Genomic DNA, 26763 nt, shown 5'->3' on the forward strand with positions numbered 1-26763 from the left:
TTACGATTAGCCCCTACGTGAGTTTAGGAAAAGATGACAGTCTCTTACCATTCTAAGCCACTCACCAAGAAAGACAACCCTTCGGTAGCTATAATAGAAAACAGGTTAACTTATTAACCAAACACCAATAAGAAAGACAGGACACTTAGTTCAGGCTTGTTTTCAGACCCTGCCTCGGTGAGGCAGAGAAGACGGCTGTCTGCCAGGCTTAGAGAGTGGGGGTATTTTACCTCCCTATACCTCCCTCAGAAGATGTGTACAGTATACAGTTCCCTAACAAATAAAACCTGTTCTTCCTATCAGACCCACACCTCTCTGCAAGCAATCTAAGGCAGCAATGAAACAAAGAAAAAAAACAAAAAAGAAGCATTTAGGAAGATGCACCACAATGCTCTGTGTTTTTATTTAGGTAGTCAAAATTAAGTGTAGTCTCTTGCTAACTCATTACATTTGAGTTTCCCGAGTTTTCCAGAACACGTGATTTTTATCTTTTGTATTATGACTTTATACTTTTTGTTATACTTACTTTTTGTGTGGGTGGTTTGCCTGCATGTATACTGTATAACACATGGTGCCCAAGGAGGCCAGAAGAGGGCATTGAATCACTTCCAAAACGTCTACTGAACAAATGACGACTACCTGCCGCCTGCCCACTGCCTGCCCACTGCCTGCCCTTCTGTATTCCTCCAGGGTCAAGCAGCCATCCAATCCTGCTTTCTTTTCCTCCCCAGGACCTGCAAAGCCTAAAGGACCCAGAAATTCCTTGACCAGGATTTTAAAAACTTCCTGAAACTAGGTGTAGGCAAGGAAAGGAAACAACCCAGTCTCACTCCTTCTAAGAGTCTTACAGTCCAGAGGGAGAGTCTACAGATACTGTCAAACCGAAGGAGACTTGTCATTTCCATAGGAGAAAGGTTCACACTTTGCAGATACGAAATTAACGTAATCCTACCTAGAGGATGCCAGAAATGAGTAAATACGACTTTTCTTAGCTTCTGAATTTTTATAGAAGACTGAGGTTGATTTCAAAGACCACTTGCAATCCTAATGCTAGGAAGGTGGGGACAGGCAGGTCCTGGGCTCCTGAGGCTCACCTAGCCCACTTGCCAAGTTTCAGGCCAATCAGGTGCCCTGTCTCAAAGAACAAGGTAGATGGCTCCCGAGGAACACCATGGAGGTTAACCTTACACACACACACCTCTGTAATCTACTTGGTCTTTTTTTTTTTTTTTGCTTTTTCAAGACAGGGTTTCTCTGCATAACAATCCTGGTTGTCCTGGAACTCATTCTGTAGACCAGGCTGGCCTCAAAATCACAGAGATCTGCTGCCTCTGCCTCCAGAGAGTGGGATTAAAGGCGTGCACCACCACCATCCAGCTATAATCTATTAATAATATCATCTCTTTTTACTCCCGCTACTTGTCCGAAGACCCTGTCACCCAACATGAAAGAACTCTGAATTCAGCTCTTACCCTGCCAGGAAAGCTAAGGAGTAGGAGCTGTTCTTGGAGACAAAGGCCGAGCGATGTGTCTGTATCATTTGGCCCCGAGAAGGTTCTTCATTCTCTGAATCCGAGAGACGTGCAGGACACTGGCAAGGAGACAAGGGAGATAAAATTGGGGTTCCCATCGGATCTATCGTAGCTATGGTTTCAAAGTTCAATCTCTCACTTTTCTGAGTTCCAATTTGATTAGAAGTGCTTTCTGAAAATACTAATTGCAAATGTGGCTTTAACTGAAAATATCCCAAATCAAATTAACCCATTATCAAATTACATTTGATATTTTCTTCCAACTCTGGGAGAGAGGTGACAGACTCAACACAAATAAATAATGGCACTCTTTATGTACTTTGGTCTCTTTTCATAACCAGTTTGGTACCAAGCAAAAGATTATTTGGACCCCATCCTTCTCAGTGTCATTCTAGCTAGGGTCAGTGGCTCATCTTTACATCCGTTTTCGCCGTCTCTAAATCTGTGGTTCTTAACCTGTGGGTCTTGACCCCCTTAACAAACCTTTGTCTCCAACGTATTTACATTATGATTCATAACAGTAGCAAAATTATAGTTATACAGTACCAACGAGAATAATCTTAAGGTTGGGGTCACCACAACATAAGAAACTGTATTAAAGGGTCACAGAATTAGGAAAGTTGAGAACCACTTCACTACTGTAAAGATTCTGCTAAACTGATAAAATATTAAATAAGCTAACAGGCAAGCCCTCAAAAAATAGACTTTACTTTTAGAAACTTAAACAGTATTAAAAAAATCTTAGTTTTATACTATTCACCAAATTCCTTTTAACTGATGAAAACTAAACTGCATTATTAAAACTAAATGGCAAATATCTACATAGACAAAAGCTACCCATGTCTCCACGCTTCCATGCTCACAACCTAGGAACATTAGCTAGGAAATGTCTACCTCTCATCTTTCGTGTTGGATATAGACAAGCCTAAGACAGTGCAGAGCACGGGGAGACAAAAAGTCTGCAGTGACACTAAAAACACCACCGTCCCTCCCAGGCTGGTAGGGGCAGGGGAAGCAGGTGTGGCTTTCATACAGCACAGAAAGGAGTTCATCTAAACCACCCGTCCAGGGTGGTGACAACTGAGCAACACACATGCTAGAACAGCTTCAAAGCTCACTTTCACCTGGTCTCCTTTTAGTAATTTACCACAGTAGCGTTTAAGACAGTAAGATATCTACAGGAGATTAAAATTCTCAAGTTGTACTAGGGGACAACTGAAGAAAGATATGAATTCTTTATTTACAGGGAAAGGCACAATTTATAATGAACTAAAAAGGAGCTGTAATGCAGTTTGCATGCAAATCAACATTTCTGAATGAAAAGAACATGTAGTGCATACATAAGGGTGTGTGTGTATGTGTGCACGCGTACAGATGTGTGTGCACATTGCACTTAGAAAATAGGTCAGATTAGGATAATTACCAAAATGCCTATAGGGGTTACTCTAGGTTGTAGAATCTTTCATTTCTGATTTGTAATCCTTAATATAACTGTTAGCTATACTGTTCTGTTTTTCAACAATTCACACCATTATTAGATTAATGGTACTATAAGAAAACAACAATTTAAACATTTTATTTCTATTTCAGAAAATAATAGATCATATCTCTCCTTTTGTTTTTGTTTATTTTTTACTTTTTTAAATTTTTATTTATTTATTTTTGGTTTTTCGAGACAGGGTTTCTCTGTAGCTTTGGAGCCTGTCCTGGAACTAGCTCTTGTAGACCAGGCTGGTCTCAAACTCAGAGATCCGCCTGCCTCTGCCTCCAGAGTGCTGGGATTAAAGGCGTGCTCCACCACTGCCCGGATCTCTCCTTTCTTAGAAAGAGTATGTTCTTCTGAGTTTAATATTTTCATGAGCATGCATTAAAAACTTGTGATGGGCAAGGAATTGTGGGAGGTTTTTAAATGGGTCAGAAACACGTCAACAATCAATCAAAATCTATAATAGGAGCATGAAATCTTGTAGCAGTCACTAAGTATTGAGGGTGAAATGAGGAAAGGAGGATGAATGAAGTGAGGATCTCTACCAGTCTGAAGGTGACAGCTTTTAAACTGGACCCAGAGAGACAGAGCAACCTTTCCAGCAGCAAGAAACTCACCAGAAAAAGGGAAGCAGAATATATGCACTGGCAGCAAATGGTTCTGCTCCCAAGAGTCTTGGATCATACTCAAGAATGGGAAGACAAGCTAGAATCATGCTTAAGGAAGGACCTGAGTGCTGGCTGAAGAGTTCTCACAGAAATGCAGGGTCGTTGAGGTTTGGTGGTACGAAAGTGTAATGACTTGTCTCATCAGGACACACACTTAATACAAAGAGTTCACTGGCTGGCTTTCCATTGAAACTATTCAGATTCTCTTGAGCCCAATTTTAATATAATAAGATTGTTTGTTCAAGACCAAGCACTTGCTTTGCCCCAGTACAGGGACTGAACCCGGGTCTTTGCACATGCCAGTCAAATGTTCTTCTACTCCACTGTTGGCCTTTGTTGGAATTTTTATTTTAGAAAGTTTCACTGAGTTGCCCAAGCTAGCACTGAAGTTGCAATCTTCTGACTTCAGTCTCTCAAGTAGTTGGGAGCACAAGCCTGCATTAGTCTAAAAACTATTAAAGCCATTTAAAAGTCCTCAAAAATGTACAAGGAAATAGGAGGGTAGAAAAGGGCAGGATTATAAAAATCCAAAACAAGTTGGATGTTACTCACTGTGCTTTGCATTGACAATATTGTGAACCTGGCTACTGACAATAAGGGAATCTGAAGAGCTGCATTTTCTGATTCCTTTAGAGAAGTGAACTGTGCTGGTTTAACTGATTTCTATTTCAAAAACAGTAGTGCTAAAAGCAAAATAATTATGATGCCCAGCTGTGACATAAAATCAGTATTAGAGACCTGTTCCTGGAGGAAATCTAGGTATGGGGGCTTTGGGACTGTTTGAGGATACTACGATTGGAAAAAGGCATAGCTGAGGCTGTAGTCAAACCAGCATGCATCCTATTGCCTCCTAAGCTAAAGCACGTGTATCCTTACAAGCAGCGGGTCTTTCAAATACTGTGAGCCAACTTGTGGGTGCTGGAAATGGAACCCAGTTCCTCTACAAGATCAGCAATCTCTCCGGCACTCCCTCATTCTCCTACTCTCTTATGTTGCCTATCTTCACATATGTTAAGGCTTCATTAATTTCAACCCATTTAAAAAAGTAACCTGAAATTTTAACAAGGCTATATAAAAATACTTAAAAGATATGACTCAAAAATATTCAGCAATCATTAGATGTTCAAACCACTGTAACTAGAATTGACATTAAACTCCTATTTTTCTATGCGAATATAAGTACATTTTCAAAACGTACTTTCTTGGTACAGTCAGATAGGTTGGTGGGATTTGAATTCAATCCCCAGGACCCACGTGATGGAAAGAGAAGAATAACTCTCACAGCTTATCTTTTGACTGTCACATTTGTACATTTGTGTCAAGGTATGCATTGCTTATACACATACAAGTAAGTAATAAAAAACAGTAATGGATATGTTCAAGCAAGAGTTGGCTCAATCATGTGCCTAACTGGGTAAGCTTAGACTACTCATCTAATATTGGAGAACGTATTTTTTTTTGTTATTGTTTTTCAAGACAGGGTTTTCTCTGTGTAACCACCCTGGCTATCCTGGGTCAAGATTTGTAGACCAGGCTGGCCTCAAAATCACAGAGACCTTCCTGCCTCTGCCTCCAGAGTGACGGGATTAAAGGCATGTGCCACCATGCCTGGCTGAGGATGTACTTATACCTAAGCATAGTTCTGCTCAAGGGATTACAGAGGATAAAGGAAAGTAAAATACAGCTTAAAAGAAATCAGAGGGCTAGAGAGATGCTTGAGGGCTGGAGAAATGGCTCAGAGGTTGACAGCACTGGCTGCTCTTCCAGAGGTCTTGAGTTCAATTCCCAGCAACCACATGGAGGCTGACAACAATCAAAAACATCAATAAGATCTGGTGCCTTCTTCTGGCCTGCAGGCATACATGCTGGCAGAATACTGTATACATAATAAATAAACCTTAAAAAATCTAATTGAAGATGTTAAGATGTATGAAGTTTAATGCAAAAACCAGCACATACGTCAGTATGATGGTATACATACAAATCTTATCACGTGTAGCACACTGACCCAGGCTGTCACTGCCCCATTCAAAACTGCTTCCTCCATCTCCATCTGGATGGGAAGTGCTTCCCTACTCCTAGGCTGCACAGAGCTCTCAGACCCACTTCCCTGGCTGGACGGCAGACTGGGCAGATGTCCACCCAGGTGCCCACTGACCTGCTCCAGAGTTGTTTTCAGCACCACTGGCTCATCTCTTGTTTTCTGTTCATCCGTTTTCCTTTTTCCCATTTCTGAATCCTCCTGCAGTACCTTGTGGATCTTATCTTCACAAGTTTTTTCTTCCTGTAACTTCTCTTCTCTCAGCTGAAAAATACAAATCACACAGAGACGTGGAGTTTTGAAAATCCCAGACTTGAAAACCTCTTTACTCTACAGACAAGTGGCAGCCTCCAGGGTGACTCTCATTAAACATGGCCACCCCAATTTTTACATAAATCTGCTTTTACTTGGCACTAGCTAAAACACAGTTCACGGAGTAAAACTGAATTACTCTGCATTCTTATTTTCCCAAAACATTTTGTATATAAGTAAATATAATGAAAATGAATAACTGTGTGTACATACAGTTTAAGATGAAGTTATGATTTTTAAATGATTTATTATCATTATTTACATCCCTACTGCAGTTTCTCCTTCCTCCCCTCCTAGCTCCCCACCCCCGTTTCCCTTCAGAAAAGAACAGGCCCCCCATGGATATCAACCAATCGTGGCATATCAAGTTGCAGTAGACCAAGCACCTCCCCTCATATTAAGGCTGGGCAAGGTGACCCAGTATGAGGAAGGGGGTTCCAGAAGCTGGCAAAAGAGTGAGACAGCCTCTGTTTCCACTGTTGGGACTCCCACAGAAGACCAAGTTCACACTGTAACACACATGCAGAGGGCCTAGGTTAGTCCCATGCAGGTTCCCTGGTTGTTGGTTCAGTATCTGTGCTGCTCTGCAACATGAAACAAAAAACCTAGCTGCATAGACAGATCTATTCACATAGGAAAAATAAATCTAACCCTAACAATCCTTGCCCCATAAGTTACATATAATTGTACTGGGTGGGTCAGGAGAAGCACCGAAGCAGCCCCAAGAGCATGTGAGTAGCTGGTTGGGTCTTATTAGCAACAACAATGACTTCTCCCAGTTCCAACATCCTGCATTTTACGTTCATATCCTAGTCACAGGATAGGTCAACGAAGACACAAGACCTACAAGAAATCTAAGGCACAGATATATGCTTCTCATTCAGGAAAGGCAGTGTTGCATTATGCAACTAGAAGAGAACTTAAAAACCTGGGAACTCTTAGGTCAACGGTTCATCTCTTATTTAGCTCAGAATAGGGACCTCTGTGCCTTTCTCTGACAAAACTATGGCTGAAAGTATTCTAAATAGTTGGCAGAGGATCTTGCTGTGCTCTTATTAAGCAGTTCTTTCTACTGTTATTTCATTTTTTTACTGCTCGATGTTTTAATAAATTTAAATGAGATGATACATCCCAAGCACTGATATTTATAGTTTTCATTTCTTGTAAAAAAGATAAAGCTAAAGAAAAAATGATAGTTTAGGGGAGGTTATGGCTTATTTTTAATTAGTTAGTGAATTATTTATTTCGTGTGCACATTTGCACCAATCAGCAGGAGCATGCGAGCATGCCATGGTGTACACGTGGTTGAGGACAACATGGAGGAGCTGGTTCTCTCCTCCTACCAGGGTCACACTATGGGGTGGGGCTTGGCAGCATGTATTTTCACTCATTAGGTCATCTCACTGGCCCTTGTTTTACAACAGAAGGGCTCACTATGTAGCCCAGGCTACCTTTGAGCTCGGTGTTCCTCCTTTGACTTCCCAAGAGCTGGCATTACAGGCTTGCACCATCACACCAAGTTAAAACATACTTTTGATAGGCTGTTGTGTCTAGGTTTAAATAATAATAATAGTCCACAGTAACAAAAGCAAAACCATAAAGCCTGCTTAGTCTTATTTTTCAGATTTCTATGGATCTCCTCTAAGGCTGACTAGTCTCTAAGACACTGAACCTGCTTCAGGTGGTTATATATAAGCAGAAATACCACAGACAATGTTACGCAAGAAGATTCAAATGAAACGGACTCACAGCTCCGCCCAATCCAATTGAGACCATATAGGAAGAAGAGCGAATCCACAAACAGGAAACAAAACTGATGTCAGCGCTCACGGCCCACAGGGAGGATTTTATGTCTTCTACAACTGAACACAGCCCACACAGATAGGCATTTGCTTTTCAGGGATACAGAGGCAAACTGGCCCCAAAGGGATCAGGTTTAGCCTTTTAGTCATTGTTATTTGCTATCTGTGTGCCAGGAACTGAGCTAAGACCTCAGCCTCTGTGTCCATGACATTTGTATAGTTTCCCACGTTTCACTCACACCTGTAAGACTCCATGAAAGGATCTAACAGTTTTAGGTAGCATATGGAGGCCTGAGGATGCTGTGTCTAATGGCCATGTTGAAGCAACAGACTGTCTCCACAGGATTTGCCCTGCTCATAACTTCATTGGTATGCGTGGCTATAACTTTGGTGTTGAGTAAGTGAACACAGGAGGTTCCCTGAGTGTAAGGAAGCATCCTAGTAAACTAGTTGTACTTAAGAAGTGGGCTATGGGAAGTCCAGCTGTGTCCTGAACCAATTCCTTCCCCAAAAGTAACCACAATCTTGGTTTCTAATACTTTAACAAAAATCACTTTTTCCTTTTTTTTTTTTTAATTCTCTCATATATTACATCCCAATCAGTTTCCCCTCCCTCTACTCCTCTCAGGGGCAACCCCATCTCCTTGTTCCATTTCACTTCAGAAAAGAATACCTCCAGGGCAATCAACCAAACATGGCACAACAAATTATAGTAAGACCAGACATATTAAGGCTGGACGAGGAGACCAAGTTGGGGGAAAAGGGCCCCAAGAACAGGTAGAAGTCAGAGACGCCCCATTCCCAGAGTCCCGCAAGAACACCATGCTACACAATCATAATATACATATATAGCAGACCTCGCTCAGACCCACACAGAGGTCATGACTGTCACTTCGGTCTCTGTGAGCTAAATTGATTCTGTGGGTCAAGTTCTTGTGGTATCCTCAACCCCTCTGGCTCCTATAATCCTTTCTCCTCCTCTCCTGTAGGATTCCCCTGGGCTCCACCTAATGTTTGACTGTGGGTCTCTGCTGACTATCGAGCTAGGTGCTGATCTATGAGTATAGCAGAGCATCATTAGGAATCATTTCATTGTTTTTTTTTTTAATTTTGTTTTTGCCGGTCCTGTTTGGTTCTATCAAAAATCATTTTGTACTACTTGCTTTTTGGTGGGCTGCAGGCAGCATCTTACTTTAAAGCCCAAGATGGCCTTGAACTCTCCAGCCTACTGCCTCAGTTTCTCAAATGCTGCATTTGCTACTATAGTTGGTCTAGTTTTGAATTTTACATACATGGAGTTTTATGCTTTTTGACTATAATCATTCATGATCATTCTGTGAAACTTATTGTGTGTTCCTTCTCATTTTTTGTATTCTCTTGTTTGGTTTTAAAATAATTTAACCATTCTGTTATTTATAGATAGCTAGAGACATTCTATTCTGTGGCTATTTAGAAATAAGCTGATAACCTTGACGACTTACCTAGGCATACGCACACCACAGAATAGTATCTAGAGAAACTGTGAGTCATAAGACATGGGCATGCTGCCAGCTTTTCAAGCTGGTTATCAAACTACACTCCCACCTGCAGCCTCTCCACGTAGGAGGACAACAGTCGCTCCAGATTCCCCATCACTCGGTGCTCTATTTTTGCCATCCTGTGGGTTGGTACTGCATGAGGACTCTAATCTGCATTCTTCTGAGAAGAGCCCTGCAGAGTACCTTTCCTGAGCTCACTGTTTGCACATCCTCTTCCCAGCATGGATATTCACATCTCTGCCCTGCTAGTAAAAGTTCCCTATATTCTCTGGATAGGAAGTACATACATATATCTACATATATGTTTGTGTGTTACAGCTTAAAGCATTCACCAAAAGTCCATGTGCTGAAATGTAACCTTCATATTTGCACACTAACAGTATGATGACAGGGTTCTGAGACATCAGTCATGAGTGCGGGGTTTTCCTGATCACATCAACGACTCCTTAAGAGAAGAGAGATATGCTATGCTAGCACACTTGCTGTCTTAACGTGTATTAGTTACCTTTCTATGGCTGCGATAAAACACCACAACCAAGTCAGCTTAAGAAGAGTTTATTTGGGCTTGTGGTTAGAGTGGGGGGTGTCCATGATGGCAGAGCGGAGGCATGACTGCTGGAGGTGGAAACTAAGAGCTCACATCTTGAATCATCAGGGAGCAGGGCACTAGGAAAGGCCTGGGTTTTTAAACCTCAAATCCTACCCCCAGTTACATACTCCTTCCAGCAATGCCCTGCCACCTAAGCGTCCCCAGATAGCAGCACCAACTGGAGACCATCCATTCAAACGCCCAAGACTAAGGGGACATCTCGTTCAAGCCATCACACTGTGACATCCTCACCAAATAATTAGCAGACGCAAGGACCACATTTATGGACTGTGCCACCTCAAGTAATCCTGTCTTTATAGATTACCTAGTTTATAAAGGCAATGAACTAAAAGTGAACTACAACATACCTGTGCACTCAGATACACAGGTTACTTCCCACACAGCCTAAACACAGAAAATTCCAATTTGTACCACTGTTTAATTTAATTGCATGGAGAGTGTATTTTTCTGTTTCATTTAAGCATTCATTCTCACATACAATGAGGTCATGAGAATCCACTCCCTGAGTGTCCTGGAACTCACTATCTGTACCAGACTGGCCTTGAACTCACAAAGATCCTCCTGCCTTTGCTTCCTGAGTGCTGGAATTTAAAAGCATGCACCACCATGACTAATTTCTTTTTTCAATCAACCATGTTAGAGCTGAAGAGATGGCTCAGTGGTGGTGAACAGTGCTTGCTGCAATTTCCAGCACCCCTGACAGGCAGCTCATAAAATAGAACAGCCCTCTGGCCTCTGTGGGTACCTGAACACACATGTACACATTACACACACCTATACACACAAGTAATAGAAAAAAAATCTTTTTCAAAAAAATCACTATATTAAGGAATAATCAATAGGACATGAAGAAGACTTGAAAAGTTCAATGAGTTTGACAAATGTATATACATCCATGTTACCATTTCACTAATCAAGATACAGACAACTTCCACCACTTACAAAGCCTCTTTGAGCTCATCAGTAATCTCCCACCTACTCAGTCTTGGAGAATCATCAACCTGACTACTATTACCTATTATAGACTAGTTTTGCCAATTATAAAATTATAGCACTTGAAGACAGCAAAGACAGCTCAGCCAGGAAGGCACTTGCCATGCAAATATGAGGACCTATTTTCTACAACCCTTGTAAAAGGTCAGTACGTTGGCCTATATTTGTAATCCCAGAACTGGAGGCAGACACAGAAGGAGTCCATGGGACTTGCTGGCCAGCCTGCTGTCTTGAATAACTGGTGAGGTCTAGGTCCCACTGAGAGACTCAAAACAACATAGACAGCACCTAAAGAATAAGTTCATGGTCATCCTCTGGCCTCCACATACACACACACACACACACACACACACACACACACAGCCCTACAATTCCCTATGTCAATTGTTCATTCAATTTGTTTTTGAGACTTACATATAACTGGGTTTGTAATTAGATATTCTTTTATATTAGTAAGACCTACTTCACTGCATGAACATACCCACTTTTAAATTTTACTCAAATATTAAAGAGTGCAGGTTAAACTACATAACTACTCCTAAAACTCTTTCCATGGAGGGTATATTGCTGTAAAGTTCTAGCTTCAAGGCACGAAGTTCAGGTTCTTCCAAATGTTTACATTATTCTTACATTTTGTCTTTCCACCAATGGGAGAGGATGTAAGGTGTTGCCTCTGTGGTTTTAATTAGTATTTCCCTAATGGCTAATTACGCTGTCTTTTCATGTCCTTAATAGGCTATGTTCTTTTGTGAAATGTCTGTTCAAACCTTTTGCCCTTCTGTAATTTTATTTACTTATTATTTTATTAGAATGTACAAGAATTTCTGATCTATTCTAGATACAAGTTCACTGTTAGATACACACTCTGAGAATAAAATCTTCTAATCTTTCTTTTACTTTTGTATTTCCTTAATAACAGATTTGAAGAACAAGGTTTGTGGGGTTTATTTTGCTTTTACTTTCTGAAAAAGTCGATATATTGGTTGGCTTATTTAGGGTTGCTACTGTTATGATGAAACATCATGAGCAAATGCAACTTGGGAGGGAAATTCTCATATTAGTAAATAGCAAAAGCGGGATTTGAAATAGGGCAGTTGGCTTTCCAATATTGCCTTTCAGCTTAGGTTAATATTAACTGTATAATATCTGCATTTTTTTAAAATTCTGAGATAAACAAGCAGATTCTTAATTATAATAAAGGGTCAGTGAACTGGGCATGGTGGCATACATCTTCAATCTCAGCACTCAGAGCCAGAGACAGACCGATCTCTATGAGTTAGAGGCCAGCCTAGTCTACATATTAAGTTCCAGGCCAGCCATGGATATACAGAGAGAACCTGTTTCAAAAAAAAAAAAAAAAGTGAGACTTTTAAATGTATGTTTTAAAAGGGCTGTAAAGGTGGCTCAGCTTAGCTTTACCCCTCACCTGAAGGGAGTGGTCCCAGTGGCCAGGACAAATCACCTTATCTACCACCCAGACCCACATCCTGAGCCTTGGGTTGGCCCACCCTAGCATCTACTATATTCTATGACCTGTTGGAGTGCGTGGAGGGACAATCCACAGGATCTCCATGACTTGGGGCAACAGCAGGATGTCTGAGGAGTTTCAGTGAGGGTCCATGATGATGGTGTGCCAGAGGCCCTGAGTCAGATTAATGACTCAATGCAATGACATCTGCGGGTGGGGCTGACTGGACACAAGGGTACACTGTGTGACACACTGCAGCTCCCAATGCCACTAGGATGAATGAAGAAGTGTTGGAAAGATGGAGGAGGGAAGTAGTTATTTTGCTTTAAATTAATGTTGGGGGAGGTCATGCTTCAAGGGTAAAGGACAGACATGGAGGAAATGGGAGGTAAGCAGGATTGGAGTACATGATGTGAAATTCCCAAAGAATCAATAAAGAATTATGAGCCTATGGGGTCATTTTCATTCAATTAACATTCCATTCCCTGGGCTCCATAGGTTTACGGCTATATCATAACACAAAATGCATTCAGTTCAATTTACAAAAGTCTCTATAGTCTATAATAATCTCAGCATCGTTTAAAAGTCCAAAGTTCGTCAAAGTCTCTTTTGAGATTCATGCAATCTCTTAACTGTAATCCTCTGTAAAATCAAAATCAAAAAGTAGATCACAAACTTCCAACATATAATGGCACAGGATATATATATTACCATTCCAAATGTAGGAAGGGAACGTAGTGAGGAAATCCTGGACCAAAGCAGGACTAAAAGCCAGCTGGGCAAACTCCTTCAGTTCTTCACTCCTTTCGGTTCTGTTAACTGCAACGCGATTCTCTCTTCCGGGCTAGTTCTACTTCCTGTTAGCAGTTCTCTTTGGCACATATCTCATGCTCTGGCATCTCCAACATTTTGAAGTCTTCAGGCAATCCAAGATTCACCTTTACAGCTTCATACAATGGCCTCTCTCGGCCTCCATGCAGGGACACCCCTGACAAATGTCTGGGTTTGGTGGCTTTCCTTTGCTGTGGAGGAAGATCCTATAAAGCCTTTCTTCTATCTTTGACTTTAAAGCCAGAACAATGTGGCCTCAGCTGCCAAGTTTTGCTGCTTTCTGGGGCTGGAACACGGCCTCCTCATTCAATTACATCTTCACCAGCTTTCTGTTTTCAATGGTTCCTTCACTGCCTAAGCTTGGCTTCCAGAAACTGAATCTGTAGACCAGGTCGGCCTTTAACTCAGAGGTCTGCTTGCCTGTCTCCTGCGTACTGAGGTTAAAGGCATGTGCTGCCATGCCTTGACCTAAACTGTTCTTTAATTCCTTTTCACAAACTGGAAGCTTAGCTGGGTGGGGTCTGGCCCTGATCAGAGTCATCACTCCATTTATTCTTTCTGGCATCAGGCTTTTCTTTAAACTTCTTCCTGGTGCTCCTTTTCTTTTCAAACTTCATGTTTTGAATTTTCCCTTGCTCAGCTTGCTCCTTTTCATTATAGATCTGCTTAAGACTGGCCACTAGTAACCAAGCAACACAGCTATTGCCAGGCTGTTTTGAAATGTCCTCCACCAAAGCAGTTAATCGAAACTCTATAATTTAGCCTCAGACTGTTTGTTTTTTTGTTTGTTTGTTTGTTTTCTATTTTTGCTTTTTGGACAAGGGCAGAAAGCAGCCAGGGTCTCCAGGCCACATATTAATAGTCTTCTGTGAAACTCGAGCTGGGCCCCCACAGTTCAAATTATCTTGAACGACTAGGATGGCCCTTTAAGCCTTACTTAAAACATTTATTTAACTGCTTTTCTAACCCAAAGTTCAAAGTCCAAATTCCTCCAAAGAAAAGCATCATAGGCCTATCACAGCAATACCCCAGTCCCTGGTACCAACTTCTGTCTTAGGGTTTTATTGCTGTGAAGAGACACACTATAACCACAGCAACTTTTTTTTTTTTTTTTTGAATTTTCGAGACAGGGTTTCTCCGTAGCTTTTGGTTCCTGTCCTGGAACTAGCTCTTGTAGACCAGGCTGGCCTCGAACTCACAGAGATCCGCCTGCCTATGCCTCCTGAGAGCTGGGATTAAAGGCGTGCACCACCACCGCCCAGCTCATAAAAACTTTCATAAAGGCAGTTATTTAATTGGAGCTGGTTTACAGTTCAGAGGTGTAATCTATTATCGTCATGGTGGGAAGAATGACAGCATGCAGACAGACATGGAAGAAGCTGAGAGTTCTACATCTGGGTCCACAGACAACAGGAAGAGACCAAGATACACTAGGCCTGAATTGAGCTTCTGAGACCTCAAAGCCTACCTCTAGCAACACACTTCCTTGAACACCACTACACCTCCCCATAGTGCCAGTCCCTATGAGCCAATGGGGCCATTTTCATTCAAAGTACTACAAAGTCTAATTAAGTAGATAGTTTAACAAAGTATTTTATTTATACTAGAGGCTAAATAGTTACAGATAGATGATTCCTCTGTTTGGTTTGCAAGTAATATTGAGATGATTTTATTTAAATTATTCTCTAAGCCATAACAATTATTTTAATATAGTAATCTTATAAGTATTGATCCTGTCTCATAAATATGAAAGTAGAAAGGCAAAAATATCACATTTCATAAATAACTTGAATACTTGTTACTCTAAATCTGATCACACTCTGCATGTCTTGTGTTATGTTATTTTTTTCCAAAAAGTACATTACTCGAAAAAGCTGTTCCCATCTGTGTAGTTGCAAGTTTAAGCACCCATCCTATAGAGACAGTCTTCCTTTGTGTGGTGAGGATTAAAGTACATTCTTAGGGGCTTTCTTTCCCTTGTACCAGGCATTTGCCTGTTCTCAGATCATAAGGCTCTGCACTATTTCTCTGTCTCTAGAAAGAAGAACACCAGCACATGTCAGAAACGGGCATTTTTCTCAAACAGTATGTAATGTTCTAGAGGAAAAAATAGCAGATAGAATAGACAAAGAACACTAGAAATCTTAAAATGCATCCTGTCCTATCACAAACCAAGGACATTGTTACATAAATCACTGTTCATACAGGAGAGGCTTTAGGATTAGATAACCAACAACTGAATAAACATTTATACTTAAAAACACTATAGAAAAAACTTTAAAATAGGCCAACCAGCTGCTGCTTCTGTAATATGAGAGAACATGTTTTAAACTCCCTAGGTTGTTGCAAGTGTTTTCTAAAATAAGCAAAGAAACAGAAAACAAATAAGGGAAAAGCTAGTTTAAAATTAGGTTATGACACAACATATATACCGCCAAATAGATTGAGTAAAATGTCCAAGTTTTAGTAAAATCACAATTAGACCACTATACCCTAGCTTCTCAACTTTACTCCTATGCTAGCAACCTTATCTTCTGCAGTTCTTTCTTGATAATAAACCTGACAGCTCATTTTTTATCCCTACCCATTATGCCTTCAAGTCCCTTCTTTAATAAACCTAGATCCACGACCAAAGCCTTAACAACTAGTGGGCACAGTGCCACATACTATAATTTCACCTTCTTGGGAGCTGAAGGCCTGAGTACAAGACCAACCTGGGCCTCACAGTAAGACTTGTACTTCAAAAACAAAGCAACAGCATGCAACTCCAATAACTTCTTTGTATACATCTTCTAATCTACTATACCCTTTCTACCAAACTTTTAGACAAACTTTAACCGTGGTTTAACTTAAGATTAAGAAAAAGTATTCTATTTGGTCTATTTCTATTGTATGAGGCAGATACTGCAAGTTTCCAGCCAGGATCTATGCTTTCTTTTCTTACAAAAGAAATCTTGATTTTACTCAGGAAATTCACATACTTGCTAAAATGCTATACTTCCCAGGCTCCCTACAACAGATCTGTGACATTAGAATTTACAATCCTGATGAGTCAGGGAAAGATCTTTCAAAGGACCCAATTCACTCAATAGATGTGGCTCTAGAAGGGTCACCCGTTCACACAAGGAAAACAGCACTCCTGGAGATAGGCAAACACAAAAACAAAGTAATTCACAGCCCTGAGTCATAATACTGCTGTGCTCTGCCCTGAACTACCTGCCTTCCATGTTTGTGTGACCCAAGGATAATAAAAAGTCTTATTATCTTTAAAATAATGTTTTATTGGTATATTTAAGGTGTCCCGCATGATATCATAGGATACACATAGATAGTAAGACAGTCAACACACTTAGATCAACTCACATAGTCATTTTCTTTGTTTTTATGGCAAGAACAAAAGAAGAAAACCATTCTTACATACTGTGAGTTGTTATTTTAGAGTTTCTACTATCTACAATAAATACAATTCTTGATTTGTTGGCCTATTCTATTTCTAACATAGTAACTAGAGACACTTTAAACTTGCATGTAAGATTGCATTAGGCTCTTTACCAGGTTAACTACATCTTTGCCCTGGCCCTTCAACATCTCTCAACTCATTTCCTATAACCCTCACCTGCTTCCGTCCTGCTCACGTTTGTATGTTCAGACACACCAAAGCCCTTGTGCACTGACCACACCCAACTGCTGGTCCCTAGGCCTCTGCAGGGCGCCTTCTCACGCTTTACCTGATTTGCTTCTTTCAGGACGCAGTCTTGCCTCTGAAGTAACTTCCCTAACCCTCTTTCCAAAACTGCTCTAATGCTCCCTCCCACTGCTTTCTGACACTTCTGACTGCTTTACTATGTGAAATCATGGTTGCTTATTTCTTGTCTTATCCCCAAAAAGGAATCTCCCTGAAGACAAGAACCTTGTGTGTCTTCTTTTACACTGTATCTCCAGTGATCATACCTGGTGCTCAATAAACACACTGAAGACTCTGTGAGTGTGTGTGTGTGTGTGTGTGTGTGTACGTGCACATGGCTATATGGAAGAAATGTCTAGCCAGCCATGCCCTTCCCACCACGAGTGAGCAATTGTCGTGCAGGGAGAGAACTAGGGAGGGTTGACATCCAATTTCTGTAGGCCAATCTCAGACAATTAGTTGGAAATTAAAACAAACAAACAAAAACAACAGTTACAGGCTGAAGCTGGAGTTCAGTGTCAGAGTACATCCACCATGCCCTAAATTCAAACTCCAATATTGAAAAAAAAAATTACTATAACAGTTAAAAGCTTCCCGAATAGTATTTTGTAATTAAGAGATTGTTTCAACTGCTCACTTAGGCTTGTGAATAATTAGGTAATAATTCTGCATGTGGGCATTACTTTATAAAGGTAAATAATCTACTTAATCAGAATCAGGCATTGTCATAGAATAAAGGCAAAATGTGGCGATTGTTTTTCTCACAGTGATAAATGCTTGGAAGAAGTGGCTCAAGGAGGAAAAGGTTCATTTTGTGTGACACTATGGAAGGATACAGTCACTCATGGCAGGAAGGGCCATGTGGTGACTGGCACATGTCCTACAGCCTCCATTACAATTCTCCTGGAGTACTTAGTAAAGTAAAAACTATAAAAATAAAAGTAGTTGCAAGTAATTAGAAGTGCTCACAAGGAAAACTAACACAAACAGTTATTAGCAAGAGCTGTGCTAAGTGTCGAGAACACGTTTCTTGGAAGGATGTGATAGCCCCTCTAAGTTACACTTTCACCTGTGAAAAGACAACTCAAAAGATCTGAGTTAAGTTCACTTCTAGTGTGGCTTTAAATCTATATGGGCTGTTATAACATAGTATATAGAAAGGCAGACTACGAAGAGTAAAATTTTAAAGGCCCAATGAATCAAAAGTAAGCATTCTTTAATGTCAATATTTCAGTTAATTTCAAGAAAATAAATACCATGCTAATATGTACACTGTACCTTTCTTAGACATTCATACTCCTCACGAAGTTCTCCAGGCTTGCTTAATTTGATTGGTGCTCTGAATATAAACTCTGGAGGAAAAGGAAAATACTTTCAAATAGAGTTTTGTAAGATGGAAGCATGATAATATTCTACTGCTGACCACCACATTATAAGTCACGTTAAAAATTATGTTTTGTAAGCCGGGCGGTGGTGGCGCATGCCTTTAATCCCAGCACTAGGGAGGCAGAAGCAGGCAGTTCTCTGTGGGTTCGAGACCAGCCTGGTCTAAGTTTTGTTTGTTTGTATTGGTTTGTTTTTTGATATAGGGTCTCAGTATATAGCTCTAGCTGGAACTCACTATGTAGACCAAGCTGGTTTTGAACTCTGCCTGTCTCTGCTTCTGTGCTGAGATAAAAGGTGTGTGCTAAGTATGGGTATCTTAGTTTGAATATTCCCTTATTCATTAAGTCAATATTTACTAAAGGTTATAAATCAGGACTGTTCTAAGCACTGAAAGAAATATGAACAAGTACAGTCTTTGTGTCATGAATTGCAATCTTGTGGAGGAGCCAACACAGGTAAACAAGCGTTTACTTCTGAGTAGTGACAGTAAATGCTATGGCGAGGAAGTCAATGTAGGGTGGAAGGAAAAGTCTGTTTTATACAGAGTGGTTTGGAAAACGATCGCTGATAAACATGTCAAAAGACTACAAAGAAAGCTATATTTGAAGCCCCTGTGTCACCTCTCCCTCTCTCTCTCTCTCTCACACACACACACACACACACACACACACACACACACACAGAAATAGTCTTTTTCAGTACGTAACATATTTTCTTTAGCCCCCAAAGTCTTCCGTGCCTCTCATGAGCCTAAGGAACAAAGACACTACTTCCCAGCGTGCTCTTCAAGGTGTTCCATTAACTGATCATCTACAAAATCACTACATTGCTCAATCCTTGAATAATTAGCTTCAAAACAGAAACCATATACGTTAATTTGTATGCTGTTTCCCCATCTAAAATTTTATCTTCTCTCCATTCTGTATATTTTCTAAATTGAAGACAGGAGGACTATAAGATGCATAAAATACATGGTAGTTATGCAAATGGACAATAAAAATGAAAAACTTGGAACAGGAATAAAAGTTAAGTCTTAAATGTTATCAAAAAAAGGAGAGCCAACCAGGGAGGTACACGCCTGGAATCCCTGCACTCAGGAGCCAAAAGCAGGACTGCCATAAATTCAAGAATAGCCTGGACTACAGAGCAGGAACCTAATTTTAGAAAGGATAGAGGGGCTGGGCGGTGGTGGTGCACGCCTTTAATCCCAGCACTTGGGAGGCAGAGGCAGGCGGATCTCTGTGAGTTCGAGGCCAGCCTGGTCTACAAGAGCTAGTTCCAGGACAGGCTCCAAAGCTACAGAGAAACCCTGTCTCGAAAAACCAAAAAAAAAAAAAAAAAGAAAGAAAGAAAGAAAAAGAAAGGATAGAGGGGTACACACTTTATTTCTATAAATATAATAGCTTATGGCCTCGAGATGTTTAGTGTTCTAACTATAGCAACAGTTTTACAATTTATTGATAACTCTACCTCCCAGTGTTGGTTCTAGAAAAAGTAAGTTCCTCAAAAGCCTTTTGTCCCTTTTCAGTAGTCTCAGCTATTTCCAAAAGAAAGTATACTGAAGAATAAGAAGCTACTTAGAAACAGTGGCGTAAAGACCTCCACCCACAAAGAAGACAGACAACTGTCACCCACCTCAAGGCCTGATAACTGTTTCAGTCGTACCCCAAAGTGCATTCCACTTACAAGAAGTGCATTTAAAAGCTGATGCTCTTAACAGAGAAGAGAAGAAGAGAAAAGATAGAAAAACTCCTTTTTAAAAAGTACTTTAGGGGCTGGAGATGGGTCAGCTGTTAGGAGCATCAGCTGCTCTTTAAGAGGACCTGGGTTCAGTTCCCAGAACCTACACAGTGGCTCACAGCCATCTGTAACTCCAGTTCCAAGGAATCCAAGCTGTCTTCAGGTCCCTAGAGGCACCAGACACACGTGTTATATACATACAAAAATACCTGCAGGCCAAACACTCATCACAGAAAACATCCTTTTTTAAAAAAAATACTTCAGACACAGGTATTGAAAACCTCTTCACACATGTCAGTGAAACGTTCACAGAAACGTCACAGTAGGCACCAACTCATCCTACAACTGAGGCAGGCAACTGGGAGTCCAACGGTTTGCTTACCACAACACCACAGGAACATGGCAAAAATGGAAGAGAAATTTTTAACAGGAGGAAAAAGAGAAATTATTTAATGATTTAAAAGGCAATTCTTTCCAAATTAAGGCCAATCTCTCTTGCCTACTACGAAAGCACTGCAGCAGTGCCCTCCTGAACAGTCTTCCTGGCACACCTGTGGAAGACGGTCCTAACTGTGAACTGATGCAGGAGGACCCAATCCACTGTGGGAATAAGCCCATCACCATTCTCTGAGCAGGTATTCTAGGCTGTGTACAGAAGCTAATAAATGTAAATCTGTACCTGAGCCAGCAAGCAGCATTCCTCCATGGTTTCTACTCTAAGTTTCTGCTTGAATAGGCGTTTAAAGGAAACCCCTTTCTACTCTAACTTAATTTTAGTCAGTATTTCATAACAGAAAGGAAGCTAGTATGTTTCCTTTCTTACCTAAAAACACAAAATATTCATTAATAAGGAAACAGTCATGAATTTGTAAGAACCTACAACACAGCACACAAGCAAAATTTAAAGAGAAATTAATATAAAATTATGGTAAGAAATTTAATATACCACAAGTAAAATCATGCATTAAGCAAACCAAAAGAGCAGCAAAAAATAAACAGAAAAATGCAAAATATTACATTGGTCATATTTACATATATATATGTACCCACCTAATGAAGAGTATTTATTACTTAATGAAAAAGAGAAACAATTATTTATAATATACTATGTTACAAAGACATTTCAAACAGTTTCAAAAAATCCATATTATAAAAATTTTCATCTTTAACACTGGCTACCATTTTCCAAGTTGAGCTTTCTAGCCATGCAACTGCCAACTGTTACTCAACATTCTTTCCCATTAAATCCCTTTCCTGAATAAATTTGCAAATGTAGATATCTATTCAGTACAACTAACAAGATTAGCTGTTTCTATTTTTCACATAGTACTCTGAAATAAACAGTAAACCAGGAGCTAGCAAAACCAAGAAGAAAGGAGAAAGATTTTGTTTTGAAAAGACCTAAGTGCAGGTACCATACCGGGCTTCAATCTGCAGTGACCGCTAACGCTACAAGACTGGTGTTGCATATATGCTCCTTTGAACGGCTGCTTGTTATCTACAAAACAAAATGCTGGCAACGAAGCGTTGCTTTCTAACAGATAACAGCCCACCTTCCTAAGACCACATTGGATCATGGTCTCACTAGCATGGCATGAACTTGCCATCTGTCCAGCACACTAGTGCTGAAACTTTAGCTCTGCTAATCTAAGAGGCAACGATGACACTCCATGGTAAAACTAAGGACTTTCCACATAGCTAAAAGTAGCTTATGCTTCCTCTGAGCTCTGTTCCCTTTGTTGCTCACATAAACACATCCTCCTGATTTGCTAGAGTCCTTCTGTATAAGCCACACCGTCTGAAGAGCAACACTTTCAGTGGACTCTGTGTATGGTAGAAATTCTTATGCAATATATACTCAATTTTCTTTTATTTTTTTTTTAAAGATGGGCTTTTTGCCTGGAACTCAGAAATCTACTTGCCTCAGCTTCCCAAGTGACAGAACTGGGATTAAAGGCATGCATGCTGTGCCTGGCCTCAAATTGTTCTTTTACGGCTTCTGCATTTTGTATCATATATGGAAGACCTTGCGGCCAAGACATAATTAACTCTATCATAGTTCTTTCTGGTACAACCATAATAATCTTCTCAGATTCACTTTTTAAAATTCCAAGTATTTTGAGGAACAACATAAGGAACATAATCTTATTCAGGCTTATAAATAAGACTACTATCTAACACAAGTATAAAAATACTTTAGTGACCCCTTGGAAAAAATGACAACTGAGTTTACCATTAGGACATTTTCTCTAAGACAGGTCTTAATGGTTGTCAATCTCAGAACAAACTCTATTGTTTTGTATAACTAGTATACACTAATTTCAAAAGTGAGTAAAATTTTCAAGTTTCAAGTGTTTAATATCTTCATCTTGTAAGTAATCTAAACTTAAAATTTGACTGTAGACAAGTATCAGAGCCTCAGATGATGCAGGCTCAATTTCTTCTTCTATAAAATCAGACTAACAGTAAATACAACCTAATAAATGATATCATTCACTGCAGGCTATGAGGATCAAATGAGAATAAGGAAAGTGAAAATACTGTGTAAATTATTTCTGACAGAATAGAGCATAATTTATTAAATATAAAATTATAGCTGATTTTTGTGGTGTAATGCTCTGTACCTTATAACTTGGTTTTATTAGCAAGTTAAACTTATAAGAAACACAGATTTAGCTGTTTTATATTCATATTCCACAAAAAGCTAAATTCACTTTGGTACAGTTTTTTAAAAAGTTATATAATGTTAAATAGGAGCTCAGCACCTGGCATCACAACCCTGCGGGTGAGCTCATAATATCAGGTTCAGACACTTGCTCTGTCAATTGCTGTGTGAGCTCCTTCAGCTCCTTCAGCCAATAACCTTTAAGATACCAGCCCGCTTGGGCATGGTCTCTTACACTGTAAATGCAGCTGTAAAGCCTGTGCTTGTTCTCTTCCTTCCAGCTCTCACTTCCGGCTGCTGGACTCTGTTCCTGTTCCCCATTTGTGCAGAGGACTGTGATCTAGGACAGTGATCTGTGAGTCTACTCCTAAATAAATAACCCTTTATTGTACGTATTTCTGAATTCGTGTGGGATTATTTTGTAACTTCCGCCATCAGTCAATGATGTCAAAGTACTCAGAAATGTCAAGCTTCTCTTTGCCTCAGTCTCCTTATCTATCAAATACAAATCAACATACTGGCCAACTTATCTCATATGCAATTAGACCACAATTATTATGATCTATCATATCTTACTACGCCTCTAACTTGTTTGCAATCAAAAGACAAGAGTAAGGTGCCATCATATGTCCACTAACATTAGAACAGACATAAATCATCTTAATATTGGGTTAGAATAATTTAAAAATGCACAATGCTAAACTAAACATGATGGCACATACAAGTAATCCCAATATTCCAAAGGGTGAGATAGGAAGAATCTGTGTTTGAGGCCAGTCTGGGCTACATACTAAGACCCTATATCAATAATAATCATCATCATCACCATCTATATTTTTTAAAAGCATTGTAGAGGACTGTGTCCTTGTGCACACAGATAAGCCTTGAAGAAGCCAGGAAAAGTGAAACACACAGGCTTGCTTCTTCTGAGGGAGTGTTTACCTGTCCTCCTGAGATGCTGGGAAAGGATGTAGTTGACGACCCGGTGATTCCTCATCTATTGAGGCAAGCTCTACTGTATTCCCCTAGAATATGTTTTGCTTATTCCAGACCCTTTCCCCCTAAATCTTAAGCAGTGCTTCTAGGCCATAAAGCCCATCCTTATGAGTGGGGTCACTTGTGCTTTACAACAGCCTAAGTGGCTTCTCTGTTACCTTAGGGCCAGGCCAAACCAGACACCCACAGGCATTATTACAGTAGTCATTTTTCCTTAGACCCTAAATCCTGGGCGCTATCTCTGAGTCAACAGTACCCATCTTTGTGGAAGAAGCTGGATGTACTTTGTAAAGAATTTCAATGTAAACACGTCATAAGCTCTGCTATACTCATGGAACTGAGTTACTTGTTTTCAGAAAACTTTTTCCAATATCATGCTGTGCTTAAATATGGCTACAATAAACCAACTCAGACTCTCAAGTTTGGATTTGTACTAACTAGTTTCCTTAACTGAATTTCATTCTTCCCTCACCCAGATTGACCCCACCAGCTGTAAAACCTGCAGGAACTCCTCCGCCACATTCACAAAGTATAATGCTGTTTCTTTTTTTTTTAAAAAAAAAAAAAAACCTAATCACAGGAAAACATACCATAATTTTAAGTAGTATTGGGGCTGGCAGTCAATGAAGAATCCTTACTGTAGCCTAGTGTATGGCATATACTTGTAACCCTAGTATTCAGAAAATTGAAGAGGATCTTTGTGAATTCCAGTCCAGCCCAATTATATATGGAGTCCAAGGTCAGCCTGGGCTATGCAATAAGACCCTATCTCAAAAATACAAAATAAAAGTTTTATAATAAAAACATGTAACAGTTAAGGAGCAAACATTATATGCTAAATGTTAAATACATACAAACCACACATTGCCAAAAAGATTATGGCAGGCCTAACTGCCTGTCATTATGAAGGCTTGCCTACAAAATTTGCTTTGGCTGATGCCTTGAACATGGATTTCAGGTAGGCTCTTACCCTCCCTGACTTTACCGGTAGGAGTGGTTTGTTGTACCTCCCTGACTTAGAAACACCTGCTTACCTACTTGGAGTATGAAATGTTGGTACATGCTCAACAGAAAGTGTATGTGATCTGTTCATTATAAAAGCTCTAGGCAGAAAGCCTCCAACAAGTTTCTCTGGTTGGTAACATTCACACAGTGCTCCACTTTCTTTGCTGGGGGAATAATACACATCTTGCATGCCTCCACTGGGAGAAAACCATGGAAGCCTATATCTAATTTCCCCCAGACTTTGTCCTGCAAAGTGTTTGCTGTTGATGTTGGTCAGTGTTATTTCACTGCCCTATATCACAGCTATGAGCTCAACTACATGCTGAGTCCTGTAAGTGCTCCTGGTGAGTAGCTGAGGTTATGGGTGGGTTTTGGACACACACACACACACACACACACAATGTGTAGTGCAGGATAACCTTAGTATCTTCCTGCCTCAGTCTTCTGAATGCTGGTATTACAAATATGCACTACTAAATGCCTAGCTCTAAATATTCTTTAGATTCCAGTTTGTATCTGAGAAATGATAGCAATATTACACATCTATAGTTGTTGGTCCAATATCAAATTCAAATTCATTCTTATTTCCTAGTCAATATTCCTCTAAAACCTGTAAAGCTCCACTACATTTCTGTAGTAAAGATTTATATTTATATAATTTTCCTTAGTTATGATAAAAGATAAAGTAGATATAAATATTGTAACTGTAATTCTTGCTTGATACCTATTTTGTTATATGTAATTTTAGTATGTTAAAGTTAAAACCTTTTTATTAAAATAGAAAAGGGGAGGGGATGTGGGATCTCTCTCTGTGTGTTGCTCTGGAGAAAAAACTTTCTAAAATATCAACATATATGAAGGCTATCTAATGAAATAGACAAATAATGGGGGAGATAAGAGTCTCAACTGGCCATCTCTTGTCACCAAATGAAGCTTCCAATACCAAATTGAATTACATCTAATTGAGCTGTTGGCTAAAAGAATCCCACGTGAACCCCCAAACAACCCAGGTTGTTCTAAGACTATAGGTAGCTCTCTACTAAATGACAACATGGCCCCATGCTGAAGACAACACCCACACAACACTTTAAACATGGAGAAGCCGAGCTGGTGCCTATATAGAGCCTTCACCCCTGTTTTCTAGCATCTTTGGTACAGGAAGGTACTCTGCAAGCTACCAAAAGAGAAATGTAAACACCAATCCAGCCACAAACCCTCTGATGTTCAATGGAGTCCTGCCTGCAAGATACGCTAGTGCAATGGTGGCACAAAGTTTATGGGAATAGTCGACTCGTGTGATCTGATTGATGATCCACTTGATAAGATGTAACTGACACTACTTAGATGACCAACAACCTAAAACAAGATAGACCAGGGACCTAGGGTAAAACCAAACACTTCCGTTCTATATATATTTTTTTTAAAAAGTAGCATAAAATGACTATACTCATAGATCAGTGCTCAGCCATCAACAGAGAAGTTTCCTCTTACAGCAGACGGGAACAAATACAGAGACCTACAGTCAGATTTCACACAGAGAATAAGGAACCTCAGAACACTCAGCCCTAAACAGGGCTCAGGGAATCCCAAAGTAGAGGAGACAGAAACAGTATAAAAGCCAGAGGGGATGAAGGACACCAAGAAAACAATGCCCTCTAAATCAATGTGATTGCCATACATATGAACTCAGAGACTGAGGTAGTATGCACAAGATACTGTAGATATATGGGTGTATAAACATATGCACAAGAATGCCCTCTGAAGATCACTCACGTGGTACCTAAGACTACAATCTGAATGACCTTCAAATTACAACCGATTAAACAAACTATATGTGGGACACCATCTTGGTAACAGTCATTCCTACAATGTCTGTTTTTCTCCTAGCTTCTTAGTTGGCCTGGTGATTTAGGATAAGAAGTCATCCACTGTGCATAAAAATGCAGCAGCTCTGAATGGCATCCAGATGATCCTAGGGTCACCATGTTCTCCAGCAACAGTCAGA

General features: G+C 40.0%; 1 protein-coding gene across 3 annotated transcripts in view; it reads right to left on the minus strand.

Annotated features, from left to right (window-relative positions):
• LOC121458918 (E3 ubiquitin-protein ligase RNF169) overlaps positions 1–26763 on the minus strand; it is a 49527-nt gene that overhangs the window by 7155 nt on the left and 15609 nt on the right. For all 3 annotated transcript variants that reach the window (XR_005975889.1, XM_041668310.1, XM_041668308.1), the window contains exons 2-4: positions 18245–18318; positions 5845–5991; positions 1473–1591 (exon numbers count right to left, since the gene is read on the minus strand). Coding sequence is in view for 2 of the 3 variants with exons in the window: in XM_041668310.1 (XP_041524244.1) it covers positions 1473–1591; positions 5845–5991; positions 18245–18318 (340 nt within the window). In the remaining variant the exon portion in view is untranslated. The remainder of the gene's footprint in view (positions 1–1472; positions 1592–5844; positions 5992–18244; positions 18319–26763) is intronic.

This window comes from Microtus oregoni, unplaced genomic scaffold (assembly GCF_018167655.1).
Source record: "Microtus oregoni isolate MIOR12 unplaced genomic scaffold, Mior012 000018F_ref0000195, whole genome shotgun sequence".
Lineage (NCBI taxonomy): Eukaryota > Metazoa > Chordata > Mammalia > Rodentia > Cricetidae > Microtus > Microtus oregoni.